At 58.3% G+C, this 15,588-nt stretch overlaps 1 protein-coding gene across 1 annotated transcript in view; it reads left to right on the top strand.

Annotated features, from left to right (window-relative positions):
- TMEM164 (transmembrane protein 164) overlaps positions 1-14,423 on the top strand; it is a 122,175-nt gene extending 107,752 nt beyond the window's left edge. The window contains exons 5-8 of the mRNA XM_038748232.1: positions 1,093-1,159; positions 8,594-8,672; positions 12,406-12,506; positions 13,725-14,423. Of these exons, the coding sequence (XP_038604160.1) occupies positions 1,093-1,159; positions 8,594-8,672; positions 12,406-12,506; positions 13,725-13,931 (454 nt within the window). The 3' untranslated portion in view covers positions 13,932-14,423. The remainder of the gene's footprint in view (positions 1-1,092; positions 1,160-8,593; positions 8,673-12,405; positions 12,507-13,724) is intronic.
- The last annotated feature ends 1,165 nt before the right edge of the window (positions 14,424-15,588 follow it).

The following is a 15,588-nucleotide window of genomic DNA, read 5'->3' as shown; positions in this document are numbered from 1 at the left end:
AACTTTCCCAGGGGTCAGTTCCTTCCTCTCCACGCCGACATCCGCCACCTGGATCCGGGTGTGTGTTGTGTCCCGGCCTGGCTACTGTTTCCGCTTCTCACTCACCTCCCCGCCTCTCAGTCCCTCCCCTGTCCTGTCCGTATTTCACTCTGCTGCAGGGATCAGTCTTCTAAAATGATGTCCTACCCACATCTCCCCAAAAGCCCCAAAACCCATTTTCCTCCTCATCCAGCAGAAACTCCTGTTGCCAGCTTTGTGAGTTCTCTTCTTCATATTCAGTCTGTTCTCTACCACCTCCTGGTTCACCATCTTCATTCCTCTGAAATCTCACAAATCCTCCAGGAGGCCTTCCTTGATTGATTTCAGTTCTCCCCCCTCCTTCCTATCTCTTCAGCTTCCACTTCAGCACTTCAGATCCCCTGAAGCATTTCCGTACAGATCTACTCTTTGATCCCTCCTATTTGAAATCTACTTCAGTGTCTGTGTCTGGCCTGCTAGATTGCAAGCTCCTTGTAGGCAGGGATCAGTGATTAGTATGGTGCCCTGCAGGCAGTCGGGACTCAACAGAAACTGGTAATTGACTTTTCTGATTTTAAAATTGGTCTTGTGAAAACTAGCAAAGGTCTCATCGGTCCAGCTTTTCCCCTATTGAAGGCACCCAGCTAGTAGAAAGCCCCCCCCGTCCCCAACATTTTCAGCCCCTCAGTAAATGTTCGGGGTCCTGGGTCAGTAAGTGAGTTTGATGCATGATACCCCACATATCAGAAATCTCCCCAGCAGCTTTCCCCCAAGGATTTGGGCTCCTATTTTGGACCAGGGCCTCCCCAGAGTTGACATTACTTGGGACTGCCCAGCGGGAATGTATGTTGCAAAGAGAATTTTTAAAGTCACCAATGCCTACACAGGCCACAGACTGGGCATCAAACAAGCCGAAACAAACGTCAGTGGAACCAGGCCTCCTCTCCCTCTCTCCGCTCCCTTCCCTACAAGCCTGTCCCCAGTGTTGGTGTAAGCGCAAATGCAGCTTGTGCCAATTCCCAGTCGCGTTTTCCTCCCAGGCCTGGATGCTGAGAGGATTTTCTTCCCTTTCAGGTTGCAGATGCACATGCTGAATGGGGCTTTCCTGGCACTGCTGTTTCCTGTGGTGAATACCCGCCTGGTAAGTAACAGGTGGCCACCTCTCTCCCCCCACCACTGGAGGGGCATTTTGATCTGTGCGGTCCCGAGTGGACCGGAGCCTCTGGTCTGTCGCCGCCAATGTGTGCTTTCTGAGCGGCGGGATCTGGCAAGGGGAGATTTGAGATGGAAGGGGGGAACACCCGATTCCCGAAGGCCTGCTGGAGATGTGACCCCGGGAGAGGTACCTTGGGGCCAGAAGTGGCAGGAGAGTGGGCCGTGGCGGCATCTTGATCCCCATCAGGACTCCTGCCCCCACCCAGCAGCTTCTCCGGGGGGTGCTTCTTGCGGTCTGAGCTTTCATTCTGCCCAGCCAGCCGACGGGGTGAGCAGGGGGAGGGACTGCCCTGTTGTTTGGCAGGGAGAGGGTAAACTCTGGCTATTTCCCCGAAGCCCCTGCTCAGGGCTGCAAGGCGAGAAGTCGATCCAGGAGCTGGGTTCTTCGCTGCTGCTGCTGCCGCCGCCTCCACCCCCCTTCCCCCACCCATTTGTGGTCCTGGGCTGGGAGAGGCATTGATTCGGAAATGCTGAGATTCCCAAGTGGAAGGAAGCAATGGGAGGGCAGGAGCTGATCGAGTGCCTTAAAGCCAGTGGTCAGGAGTGAAGGAGAAACTGAGAGTGCTACTTAGCCACTCAGGGGAGGAGGCGGGCCCGGAAACCAGCCAGCGGTCGACAGTCTTTGCATTTTAGCAACTGCAGTCTTGTGATCCTGCCCTGAGTGGGGGCAGACGGGCTGAGAGTTGAAAATTGTCTGGCCCAAACAGATTGGTTTTTCGAGGGGTTTTTTTTACTATTATTATAATTATTACTATCATTATATTTGTTAAGCACTTACTATGTGTCAAGCAGTGTTCTTAACGCCGGGTTAGATACAGGATAATCAGGCAGATACAGTCCCTCTCCCACATGGGGAGCAGAGTCTAAGCAAGAGGAACAGTAAGTACTGAATCCTTATTTTACAGGTGAGGAAACTGAGGCGCAGGAAATAAGTGACTTGATGAAGTTAACACGGTAGGCCTGTGACGGAGTCGGAATTAGAACTCAGGTCCCCCGACTCCCAGGCCCGGGCTCTTTCCACTAGGCTGCACTGCTCTAGGTGCCTGCAGTATAATCGAGCACATTTCTTCCTTCTGCTTTTTTTTCCACCCTCACACTAGGGTGACTACCAGTCAGCCTCACTTTAGGGAAAAGGAAAAGGAGACTCAGAAAGAAGTGAAGTCCCTGCCCAGGGTCTTACATGGTCAGCCTGGAGGAGCAGAGCTCCTACCCCCACCCCACCAACATCCCTCATTTCCCATGTCACATCCTCCCCATTCGTGATGGGCCTCCGCAAGCACCCCTCCGCCCCAGAGTGGAATGGGGCATGGCTTTCCGTGAAGCACAGATTTCAGAAATACCTCATTCATTCATTCATTGTCATATTTGTTGGGCACTTTCTGTTGCGGAGCACTGTACCAAGTGCCTGGGAGAGTACAGTACAACAATGAACAGACACATTCCCTGCCCTCAACGGTCTGTCTTACAGTCACCGAGGGCCAGTGTCTGAGGAAGGGGCAGATTTGGAGGAGGCTGTGGAATCGGAAGGTCCATGGGGCCTCGTTAGCATCTATCAGCGTGTTTGCCTTTAGAAACCGATAGGAGGAAGGGAGGGAATGTGCAGGAGGAGCGGGCTTGCCTTTATCTCCAGTTAAGGGCGACATGACCTAGTCGATTACCAACTAAATTCTGGGAGCTGCCCTTCTAAGGCCCAAGTCCATTCCTGGGGTGGGCAGAGTTGAATTCTTCCGTGGCACTGTGGGATTGAGCACCCAGCTGGAAGCCAGGATATCTGGGTTCTAAGGAGCCCCAACTCTGACTGGTTTCCCTGAGCCTTCCTAAGTGCTCTGGGTCTTTACGTCCCAGTCACAGTCGTCCTAGAGTAAGGAGAAGGCAAAGGAACTTGGGTTTCCCCAACCCCTTGGCTTGCTCCCTGCCCGCTGGCCGGAAGAGTGAGCCAGACCGCGCTCCTTCCAGTATTGTCCCTTTCCTCGGCCACAGGGACTTGTTTCCTGGAAGTCTCCTGGTTGTGTCAAAGGCCTGTCCCAATCCCTGTTGCTCTCCCCTCGGCAGATACGACCACTCTGTGACCTATCCTTTCAGGAGCATGGGCTGGTCTGATCTGGCCCTTGCTTGTTTCCTTTTGGGTTAATGATGATGATGATGATTACAATAATAATTGCAACATTCATTAAACATTTACTAGAAGCGGAATATTGAAATCAGACACAGACTCTGTCACCTGCGGGGCTCATACGTGGGCATGATGGGCGGGGTGGGGCATTTTATCCTTATTTTACAGATGAGGAAACTGAGACCCAGAGAGGATGTTAGAAGCAGCATGGCCTAGTGGTTAGAGCATGGGCCTGGGTGTCAGAAGGACCTAGGTTCTTACCCTGGCTCCACTTGTCTGCTGTGTGACCTTGGGCAAGTAACTTAACTTCTCTGTGCCTCAGTGATTCATCTGTACAGTGGGGATTGAGACTGTGTGCCCCATTTGGGGCGGGGACTGTAGCCAACCTGATTAGCGTGTATCTATCCCAGTACTTAGTCCAGTGTCTGGCACATAGTAAGCATTAACATATCATATAAAACAAAATGACCAGGACCAGATCACCCACAGGCGGCCAGAGGATTAGACCCCCAGTCTCCTGACTCACAGTCTCATCCTCTTTCCACTAGGCCAGCCTGCTTCCTGAGCCTTTGGTTGTGACTTTTCCCTCATTTTTTGGATTTCAGTGGGACAAAGCAGAATGAGGTTCTCAGCTCTTCTCCTTCTCGCTCCCCGTTGCTTTTTTCTTGCCCATCCAAAGTGCAGCCGGTAGTCATCAGGCCCGTGTTGTCCTGCACTTTATTACTTGGCTGGGTTTGTTACCTGTTCTAATAAACCTAGTCTGAAACCTCTTTGTGGGCAGGGAATGTGCAGCGCTTAGTACCGTGCTTTACACCCAACTAAGCACTCAGTAAATACGATGGAATGAATGAAAGTTTGGTTGGGAAGAGGTCTCGTTTTAGGGGTGAAGGGGAGTTGGGGAAGTGGACTCCTGGACCTGGAAAAGACCTCATGGTTTATCTGGTTCTGGCCCCCGCCTCCAAGCAGGTCGTTGCTCAGGTCCAAGGTGACTCTGGGAGGATCTCCAGGAAAGAGGAGTCCACATCTCTTTCATTCATTCATTCAGGTGTATTTATTGAGTGCTGACTGTGCAGAACACTGTACTAAGCGCATTGGAGAGTAGAATGCAACAGTAAACAGACTCATTCCCTGGCCACAACAAGCTTACAGTCTAGGATGTGGGGAGACAGACATTAATATAAATAAATAAATGACAGATTTGTGTAAAAGTGCTGCGGGGCTGGAGCCGGGGAAGAACACAGGGAGCAAATCCGGGCGATGCAGAAGGGAGTGGGAGAAGAGGAAAGGGGGGCTTAGGGAAGTCTTCTTGAAGATGTGCCTTCAATAAGGCTTTGAAAGTGGGGAGAGTAATTGTTGGATTTGAGAAGAGAGGGCGTTCCAGGCCAGAGGCAGGATGTGCGTGAGGGGTCGGCGGTGAGATAGACGAGATGGAGGCACAGTGAGAAGGCTAGCGTTAGAGGAGCGAAGTGTGCGGTCTGGGTTGTACTGAGACAGTAGTGAGGTGAGATAAGAGCGGGCAAGGAGATGAAGTGCTCCTGGGCCTTGGGGTGGGCCCTGGTAATTTTGTGCTGTGGCACTTGTCTCCATCTCCCCTTCCTCCCTCTGCCCCAGGCCAGCTGCTGTCTCTGCTTATCATTTTAGAAGGTGGCAGCCTCAGCCTAGGACTTAGTCCAGGAATGGTGTGTGTGCGTGTGTGTGTGGTGGACTGGTTTTCCCATTTGGGATGAACCAGGTCCTTATCCCCCTGGCCTACTGCTCCCGAGAACGTGTTGTCTCTTGGTGCCGGCCACGGTCATCAGTGTTTCTCATGGTACCCAGGAGTTCGCTCGTCACAGCCTGGGCCGGGGCGGAATGAGCCCCAGAGCGCATGATTTCAGGTCTCCAATTAGAACGTCGGCCTGTTTTAACACCAAACGGTGTTGCGGGGACTGACAATTCAGTGAAGAGGTCATTAGCGGCCCGATTTCCCAGCGGGCACCTGCTGAGTGGAAGATCTCGAGGCCGGGGGGCGGGGGCAGAGGTGCACCTGGCATGCTAAGGGCCCAGGGAGGTCTCCGAAGAGGCCTGGGGACTCGTGAAGCAAGAGAAGGGAGGTGTCTCTGGGGTTCTGCTCTGAACCTCCAGCCCCGGAGACAACCAGGAAACGGCGACTGTAGGTGATGGTGAGGAGGGAGAGGCAAGGGGTGGGATTGTTGTCCCAGACTTCCCGGGCCCAGCTGCTGAGCCCATTATCCTGCAGAGCCCCGGAATGGGCCGGTGGGCCAAACCTAGTCCAGGGAAGTGGCACCCCCACCCCTCAGCACACTTCTCCCCGCCCGGAGGCTGTGCCGGAACCAGCCTCTGGGCCCTTTGTCGTTCTGGGGGTATGGCTTCGGCGTTGGGATAGCCCAGAAGCTGAAGAGCAGGTGCAGACAAGCAGTTTGGGAGGAGGTAGTGAGGGCAGGAATAATAATAGTAATAATAATAATAATGGTATTTAAGTGCTTACTGTGTGCCAGGCACTGCACTAAACCTGGGGTAGTCACAAGCAAATGGAGTTGGACACAGTCCCTGTTCCGTGTGGGGCTCACAGTCTCAATCCCCATTTTATAGATGAGGGAACTGCGGCCCAGAGAAGTGAAGTGACTTGCCCAAAGTCACCCAGCAGGCAAGTGGCAGAGCTGGGATTAGAACCCATGACCTTCTGACTCCCAGTCCCGTGCTCAAGCCACCACGCCGTGCTGATTGTTCCTTGGGCCATTGCCTGTGCCAGTTAGGCGCATCCTGACCGCCCGGAAGGTCCTCCTCTGTCAGCGGCCTGGGAACAGTCGGCCGATGGGCTGGGAGAGCGCACGCTTGGAGTCCAGTCCCACGGCGGCTCCTCGGGCTGGGCCAGCCGGGGGAGGGAAAGTGACCCAGCTCGTCAGGGAGGGAGCGATTACCCCCATCTCGGAGGCCCATCCAAACGGCTTCCTGAGGCGGCTGCTGTTTGAAAGCTGCACGCGCCCCCTCAGCTGCCCGAGCTGGGAGTTCGGGCCTTCACAGAGGGCGAAAAACCCCTTTGTCAATGGCTCCCGGCATTACGGAACTACTGATCCTCTTGGCGGGGGCCTGCGATGGGTGGAGAGCCAGCCTCCTGGGGGGCCCGAGTTCCGAGGGTCTTGGGAGCCCCACACCAGCCTCGAGGTCGGGTCCCATCAAAGCGTGGGGGAGACGAGAGGACAGGCCTTGGTCCTTAGAGGAGCCTCTGTGTCCTCTAAGGGGATGCCCCTTGCCACTTTTCCCAAATGTCTCGGCCGTTGGAATTGCTCTGCCTTCCGCCCAGACAGTGGCACCAATATTTGTTTCCCCTCCACCTGGCAAAGTGGAGTCCAATAGGGTAATGTTAGAGCCTGGAGGTGTAAGTCCTGAAGGGCCTCCTTGTGTGTTCCCAGGTCTAAGGCCCTTTCTGTTCTTGATCTTTGGCAGGCCGGGGGCGGGTGGGGATGGAGAGGCAGCACAGCCCCCACTGAGTTCCTGGGAAGAGGGGCAGAGCGCTGCTGGTGGTGGCGGTGGTGGCGGAGTCGGGTACAGGGAGACCTCTCCTGACTTGGGCTCGGGTCCACCCTGATGAGGGAGAGTAGTCGAGGCAGCCGCCCAAGTCCCGAACGAATAGTCATTATGGTACTTGTGAGGTGCTTACTATGTTCTAAGCACTCTCCTACCCGGTGCCGGCCGTGGGTAGGGCAGCTTCTCGGCCTCCTTCCGTTGTGGACGGGACTTGACCAGGGCTTCCGAGGAAGTCTACGCTCGGGAGAAAACAGGGGTGGGAGATGGGGAGGGTAGCAGAGATGCAAGTCCACGGGGGGGTTGTGAAACTCCCAAACCTCTCAGCCCACAGATTTGAGATCAGGTTCCTGGGGCTCCCCACGACCCCACCCCCACCCACCAGACTTCACAGGGAGGAGGTCAGCTGCTGCCACCCCATTGTTTCCCTGGCCAAGAGTAGGGACCCCAGTCCAGGGCTCTCCCAGCGTCGGGCTCACTGGGGCCGCGGGGACACCACACAGCTGAGGCCTACGACAAACAGCAGTGCACTGAGGCCTGCGGAGGGGCCGGGGTTGGCATGCGGGGGTGGAGGGGGAGGTCGTGTGGCGGTAGTGGTGGTCGTGTGCTTGCTGGAGTTGTGGTATGGGTCAGACCTCTGCTCTGGCTGGACTCTAAATTGCAGATTTCATTCCCCTGACGACTGAGCTGGGCACTGTAGCAGAAGCAGCCCCGGACTGGGAGCCTAGAGCCCTTAGTTCTCCCCTCAGCTCCGTCACGCGCTCACTCGCTCGCTCATTGTGTGTCCGTGGGCCAGTTGCTTACCCTCTCTGGGCTGTTTTTGCATGAATCAGTCGATGAATGGTATTGAGCACGTACTGTGTGAAGAGCACCGTACTAAATCTGGGGGAGAGTATAGGTAATAGACATTCCCTGCCCATGGAGGCGTTATTATCATTAATAACGTCGTCCTCTCCCACGTGCCTAGTGCACACAGTAAGCTCTCGGTAAATACAATTATTGATTTGACTGATTGAGCCCCAGTTCCTTGCTCCTTCAGAGCTGAGGACGATCGGGGCTTAGGCCAGAGATGGCTGGGGGGGGGGAAGGGGCTGCAATCCTCGGGGTCAGCCCCCCTGCCCACGGGCCATGCTTAGCTGCGGACCGGGGTGGATGTCCCGTTAGTGAATGACCCTGTTGGGTTTCTGTGTTCTGCTTCCCTCAGGGAAGCCTCCTCTCAAAGTCTCAGGCCTGCTCCTTAGGTCCTGCCCCCAGGCTCCTGGCAGCAGGCAGCCCACCCGCCTGCCCGCCCGATGAGGGCCGTGCCCAGCCAGAGGCCCTTGGCGGGAGACTGTCTGTTCAGGTGCCAGGATGGGCTTCGGGCCCAGGCGGCTGTGGGGTAGCTTTGTGCCCTCCCTTTGAGCTCTTTTCCAGCTTGGTGGCACAGGGCTTGTGAAGCTGCCGCTTCCACCGTCCGTCAGCTCACTGGGTCTGCCCCTCCCTGCTCCCCAGGTGGACGGGGAGGTGGAGGGGAAGGGGGTAGAGACCCCTCCAACCACTCCTTGTCGGGCGTTATCCGGGCAGTGTTCTCAGGGGCCAATCTCCCCCAGGCGCTCCCGGCCTCAGAAGGGAGCAAAGCACAGCCCTGTCCTGCAGGGGTTTTGGGAATCTTCCTTAGGGAAAGTTGTCGGTCGGTATTTTGGGGGCTGCGGTGCTCACTCACTCCCACCTTCTCCCCCTCAGCTGCCGTTTGAGTTGGAGATTTACTACATCCAGCATGTGATGCTCTACGTGGTGCCCGTCTACCTGCTGCGCCAAGGAGGTAAGGCTGCCTCTCGCTCCTCCCCGGCTGGAGGGCCTCACCTGAGCATCCCCCTCCCCCGAGCCTGCCCGATCAAGGAGGCGAGAGAGGCAGTGCAGTCCAGTGGTGTACATCGAGCATGGACTGTGTGCAGTGTGCCATAGGAGAGTCCAACGCAGCAGAGTTGGTTTGGTAGACGCGTGCCCGAGATCCCGTATCCTGGGTCAGGGACTCTCCCCTGCCCTGACTTCCTCTCACCAGGGGCCTGCGGCCAAGTCCTTTTGTCCTGGCAGAGCCTAAGTTATGGATGAGGATAGGGAGTCGGGGAGACTTGGAGCCGAGCCCCCTGTGCTGGAGGGTTATGGGTAAGACCAGAGGCCAGGCCCTCGTGGCAAGGAAGCAGAGCCTCTCCGGAGCAGGGAGGGGTGGGATTCCAAAGTGTGAAAGTGAAAAATGGGGTGTCCGACACCCAGACCTGCTTCCTTCAGGTGCCAGCTTGGACTCTCATTGGGATATTTGGGAAGAATCGGTTTAGTGGCCTTGGGAGAGGAGGCCTTGGCCAGACCCCGCCCCTCCCTGGGCCCCTTGGGCAGCGTCAGGGGATCTGCCGGCCCGGTAGGCTGGGATCTTGGCCGCTGTCGAAGCAGAGTCTAGGTTGGCAGGTGCGTGAGAATTCCAGGGTCTGGTCCCTGCCGGGGCTTGGGGGGCCAATTGCAGTGTCAGGGCATGGGCTGAGGAAGTGGGGTTGAGGGGGCCACTGCCCTCCTTCCCCCTGTGAATGGCCAGGATCCGAGGTTCGTTCTCACCACCGCTGGGGCCCATCAGCAGACCCATCCGTGGGTGACCACACTCTCTTCCGGGGCTTCCTCAAGGGGCTTGACCAAAAGTGTGTTGTCCTGAGCCCGGTGGGAGAGCCGTTAACCGTTGCCCAGGGCCTAGTCCTTAGGACACCCGTCCCGGGTCCCGACACCCGCAGCGGCCTCTGACCTCCCCCGACCCTCTCCCAAAGCTTCCTCCTCTCTGCGCTCTGGCCTCCCATATCCCTTTGGGCAAGTCACTTCACTTCTCTGTGCCTCAGTTCCCTCATCTGTAAAATGGGGATTAAGAGTGTGAGCCCCACGTGGGTCAACCTGGTCACCTTGTATCCCCCCAGTGCTTAGAATCATCATCATCATCATCAATCGTATTTATTGAGCGCTTACTGTGTGCAGAGCACTGTACTAAGCGCTTGGGAAGTACATGGTGGCAACATATAGAGACAGTCCCTACCCAGCAGTGGGCTCACAGTCTAAAAACAGTGCTTTGCACATAGTAAGTGCTTAACTATTATTATTATTATTATTATTATTATTTTATTATTATTATCAGCTCGTGGCAGTCTGCTGCCCTCTGGTGGTGTTTCTGGGCTCCCCCGAACAGCCTCGGGCTCCTCGTCCTGTTGGACTCTCCCACGTGCTCCGCTCACTGCTTTGCTTTCAGCAATCCCATTGCCTATATTAACCTGGGAGTTTCCATCCGCTTTTCCTCCCTTTCTTCTCCCTCCCCCTCTCCCCATACTCTACCTTGAGTCACTGGCACCAGTCGGTAATATTTACTGAGCACTTAACTGTGTGCGGAGCACTGTACAAAGCGATTGGGAGAGTTCACAATGCAACAGAGTTGGTAGACGTGTTCCCTGCCCACAGTGAGCTTACAGGCATTAGGCAGAACGGACGGGTGTCCATGCCCTGCCCTCCCAGGTCCTCCTCCTCCTTGGCATTGGGCAGGAGGGAAAGGGAAGAGCAGAAGCAGCGGACGGGTGAAGCCATCCTGGATTCTGAGCCACCGGCTACTGGAGGATTTGTGTGGGAGAGCTATCCCCCATGGAGGCTCAGCCCTGCCCCTCCGGACTTCTTGTCTGAGGGCTTGTGACCCCCATCATTTGGTGGCCTCTTCACAGGTGGATGGCAGGTGGCCTGCAGTGGTGCAGGGGAGGGGGGTGCTAAATAATAATAATAATAATTGCTGCTATTATTGTACTTGTTAAGCGCTTACTATGTGCCAAGCGCTGTTCGAAATGCTGGAAGAGATACAAGTTCATCAGGGTGGACACAATCCCTGTCCCCCATGGGGCTCACGGTCGTGATCCCCATTTCCCAGACGAGGTAACTGAGGCAAAGAGAAGTTAAGTGACTTACCCAGGGTCGCACAGCAGACCTGTGGGGGTCTGGACCAGTTGTGGCCTTCTCAGCCTGACTTCAGCTGAACCAGCGGGTCATCCTCTGGCCCTCTCTTCTTGGTCAGATGCGCACCTGCGTTACGGGCAGGGAACGTGTCTGTTATGTTGTTCTACTACAATAATAATAACTGTGGCATTTGTTTGGCGCTTACTGTGTGCCAGGCACTGTACTAAGCGCTGGGGTGCATGCAAGCAAGTCGGGTTGGACCCGGTCCGTGTCCCACATGGAGCTCACAGTCGCCACCCCCGTTTTACAGATGGGATAACTGAGGCACAGAGAAGTGAAGTGACTTGCCCAAGGTCACACAGTAGATAAGCGGCAGAGCCAGGATTTGGACTCTTGACTTTCCGACTCCCAGGTCTCTCAAGGGCTTAACACAGTGACAGTTGACCGACTGACTAGGTGGTGGTTGTCATCAGAGCAATTGTGTGCATGATGCACCGGGGGCTGTCCCGTTTTGGGGGAGTGGAGGAGCGCTCGCTGCCGATTGCTGCCGAGGGCTGGTGGCCCATCTGAGTTCTAGCCCCGGCACTGTGCCCCCAGCACCGTGCCATCCATCCTGCTCTGCGGCCCCGGGCCACTCCCTTCGCTCTCCGACCTTCCACGAGCCACGGCCATGGTCTGCTCTACCCCGGCCCGGTCTGGGAGAGGGAGGGGCTGAGAATGGATTCCCCTTGCGGAGCCCCACGGGCTAGCCAGAGAGCAGGCAGCGGGGCTGGGATGAGGGGGCTGGGGGTGAAGAGCACGGACTCCCGGCCACACCGCCTGGAGCCCTCGTTACCGTAGGGAGAGCGCTCATCTGCTAAACCAGTGGCTCGGCCATCCTGCCCCCAGCCCCAGGGCCGATTCTGCAGCGGGGAAGGGCCACGTCCGCGCTTTCCTTGCACTCACACGCTCCTCACAAAACCCCGTTGGTTTCCCTTCCACCTCCGTATCGAACAGAACTCCTCCTCACTGGCTTAAAAGCAGCCCATCACCTCGCCCCCTCCTTCCTCACTTCACTTCTCTCTTGCAGCCTAGCCCGCACACTTGGCTCCTCCAGTGCCAACCTTCTCACTGGGCCTCCACCTCGCCCGTCTCGCCGCCGACCCCTCGCATACGTCCCGTCTCTGGCCTGGAACGCCCTCCCTCCTCAAATCTGACAGTTACGCTCCCCCCGCCCTTCAAAGCCTTATTGAAGGCACATCTATTCCAAGAGGCCTTCCCAGACTAAGCTCCACTTTTCCTCATTTCTCACTCCCTTCTGCATCGCCCTGACTAGCTCCCTTTTCTCTTCCCCCCTTTCAGCCTCACGGCACTTATGTACAAATCCGTAATTTCTTTTTATTTGTACTGTTGTCTGTCTCCCCCACCTCCTAGACAGAAAGTTGGTTGTGGGCAGGGAATGTCACTGTTTATTGTTGTATTGTACTTTCCTAAGTGCTTAGTACGGTGCTCTGCACACGGTAAGCGCTCAATAAACACGATCGAATGAATGGATGAAATGGTTAGAAGACTATTCACGCGGCTGATTCATCTCCTTTTCTTTCCACCAGGAGCCTACACTCCCGAGCCCCTGTCCAATTTCCGTTGGGCCCTCTTGTCGACCGGCCTGATGTTCTTCTACCACTTCAGCGTCTTGCAGATCCTGGGTCTGGTGAGTGAGCGAGGGGCGGGGACCGGCAGGCCGAGGCCGGGGGGCGGACGAGTCCCGGGTGGACTCCGCGACCGGGGCCGTCAGAGCCAGGGCAGCCCCCTCTTCAAATCTGAACTCGACTGGACAGGGCGAAAGAGGATGGGGAGGAGGAGGAAGGAAGAGGGAGAAAAAGGAACTCATGCGGTTCCTTCTCCACTACTGATGCCTTCCTAGTCCGCGCTGGGCCCGCGCCCACCCTAAAGCCCTTGGAGGGAGGCAGGTTCTCCTGTCTTGTCTGTCCCTTGGCCTGCCTCCCCTTCATCTGGGCCGGGGTTCCCCACGTGGTCCCGTTGCCCTTTGGTGTCCAGCCGCTGCCACTGTGGTTCTGGGACTCCGGCCCCCGTAGACCCACCAGCTGCCTAGGTGAGCTGAGCGTGGCTGGCGGGCGAGAGGAACCCCTTGTGCCCAGCCCAGGTGCCTGAGAGAGGGCCACTGGCATCTCCGCCATCCCCCTCCTGCCACTGCCCACGGAGGCCAGGGTGGAGCCGACGTCTCGGCTTCGGCTCTGGTCCCCTCCTGGCTCCGAGGGTCAGGGCGCACAAGGTTGGATGGGCCACTCTGCCCCAAGAGCCGCCCCCCTCGGCACCAGCCCCCAAGGGGACAGTCACTTCCCTTGCTCCCCCGGAGTGTGTCGGAGTCCGGTCAGAGCATGCTCAGGGACCCGTCGAGGCAGATTCGTGTCCTTCCTGGCCCCAAACTGGGTGATTTCCAGGGTGCTGGGCGGCCCCGGGATGGACCAACGCTTTGGGCAACCGGGCTGAATTTAGCTTGGAGGGCCACAGGGGACAGCCCTCGTCATCCCCATCCGGTGCTTCCCCGGCCCGGGACGGGAGAGACCGGTGGGCTTTCACGGTATTCCCACGGTGCCTAGAGATGAGGCAAGATGCTAGCTCCGTGCAGAGCCCAGCTAAAGGCCGTAGCCCGCGGCCGGGCCTTTGGGCAGGAGGAAAGGGCCGGACGCGGGGAGCTCAGACATCGAGGTCAGGTTTGACCCGGGACCGGCTGGGGCTTGGCGGGCACACTCCGTGGGCACGCTCGGCTCTCCCGCTGGCTCCCCGGGGTGGACGGGGGTCTGAGGGTGTGCCCCTCCCTCCGGGGCAGAGAGGCTGCAGGGGCCGGCCGGGGGAGCTGAAGGGAGATGCCGGGGCCAGGTGGTCAAAGGTCTCCCCGCTGTTGCAGGTCACGGAGGTGAATCTGAACAACATGCTCTGCCCCGCCATCTCGGACCCCTTCTACGGCCCCTGGTACCGGGTCTGGGCCTCGGGCCACCAGACCCTGATGACCCTGACCCACGGGAAGCTGGTCATCCTCCTCTTCTACACGGCCGGGCCCGTGACCAAGCACCTGGCCGACGCGCTCCGACTGCCCGCCAAGAAAGTAGACTGAGGGAGGGGGCCGGTTGTTGTCGTCGTAGCTGCCCACCCCCGGGGGCAGGACCGGTGCCTGGGGAAACCATCTCACAGGAGGGAGAGTAGCTCGTTCGGTGTCTCTCCCTCCCAACCACTTGCTCTCCCACCAAGCCGCCCCCCCTTTTCCCGGTCGGCCGTTCGTGCCCATCTGCGGCCTCCGTCTTCTCCTTGCCCTCTGCCGTTTCGTGCCAGTCACAGGGGAAGATCAGTGGCCTTAGCAGAGGCGGGGACAGGAGACAGGAGGGGCCGGGGCCTCTCGGACCCCGAGGGTCGGTGGCCGGGGACAAACGCCGCAGAACTGCTTTTACTGTCGGGGCCGAGGGCGGCCCCCCACTTCTCACTGCCCGGGATGCGTGCCCTGGCTGGGGCCCCTCCCAGCACAGCACCCTCCCCTCCGCCAGCGGGAGACCCCTGCCCTGCCTGCCCCCAGCTTCAGGTTTCAGCGCGGGAGCGAGCAATGACTTCCCGTCTCAGGTGTGTCAGGGGGTGGGATGGTCGGAGGGGCGGATGGGAGGAGGAGGAGGGTGGGGGGGGCTGGTTCTTGTTTGTGCCACGGTGCTGATGCTGGAGGGTTGGATGTTCTGCCGCGCGTGCCCCCGCCACCCAGGGGTGGCGTTGGGGAAGAGGGAAGCCGCGTCCTCAGCGGACAGTGCTACTTCTGGGTCTCTCTGCGGAGGATGCTAGTATGGGCTGGAGCGCTGTCATCAGTCGGGTCCCGTGCCCACCGCATCGCCAGCGGAGGTTGTGCGGGCCTTGGTGGGCGGAGGAGCAGGGGGGGCTTCCGGAGCCAGGCTCCGCACCCCGCAAGGAGTCTTTTATCGGGCGGTCGGGCCCGCTGCCCACCACCCCGCCCGCCCTTGCCTTCTCCCAGAGCTTCCTGTGAGAGGCAGGCCAGGGCAGAAGCGGGCAAGCGTCCCTCGCGGCCTGGTACTACAGCGGGCTGCCCAAGGACGGGGCCTGGGCTCTTGAGGGTTAGGGACGGCCGCGGTTCACTCAGCACCACTCACGATCCCAGGAAGGGGCATTGGTAGCCTGCTGGTCCAGGGCTCAGGCAGGCTGGTGGCCGCCGCAGCCGAGTCCGGGGGTTAGGGCTTTTGCTGTCAGCCCTGTCGACGGGGTGGGGCTGGGTTGAGAGGGCCTTTCCCTGGCCGCCTCCCGAGGCCTCGGAGTGTGGGGAATGCCAGGGCAACGGTGCCCTCATGTGGCCACCTCTTTTTCTCTGTCTCTCTCCCCTCCCTTTCCCTTCCCGAAAGGGGAAAGGCCGTTTGACTTGTCCCCAGGTCGGGGGGAAGCCAGGGTGCTTGCCGAGGGCTCATCCCTGGGTTTCCTCGTTGCCCCCAGTCCATCTTGCGTCACTGCCGAGTGCTCCAGGACTTCCCCCATCTGCCCCCTCCACCCCCTCTGTGCTGCTGCTCTGTGCCTTGTGTCTGCCTGGGGACCCTGTGAAGGGTGGACACCTCCACCTGCCTTCCCGCTTCCCCTCCCTCCTCCTCCCTTCCTCCACTTTGGTGAGAGCCGGGCCGGGCGCCTGCCCTTTCTGGGGTCGGCCGCGGACACGGGGTGCACGGTGGCCGCGGCAGCTCAGCGACCGCCCCTTTTCCCCCACCCCTCGATCCCCCCTCCCAGCCGTTCCT

Source organism: Tachyglossus aculeatus, chromosome 6 (assembly GCF_015852505.1).
Source record: "Tachyglossus aculeatus isolate mTacAcu1 chromosome 6, mTacAcu1.pri, whole genome shotgun sequence".
NCBI lineage: Eukaryota > Metazoa > Chordata > Mammalia > Monotremata > Tachyglossidae > Tachyglossus > Tachyglossus aculeatus.
Note: the sequence above shows the minus strand (reverse complement) of the source record. Positions and strands in the feature narration are given on the sequence as shown.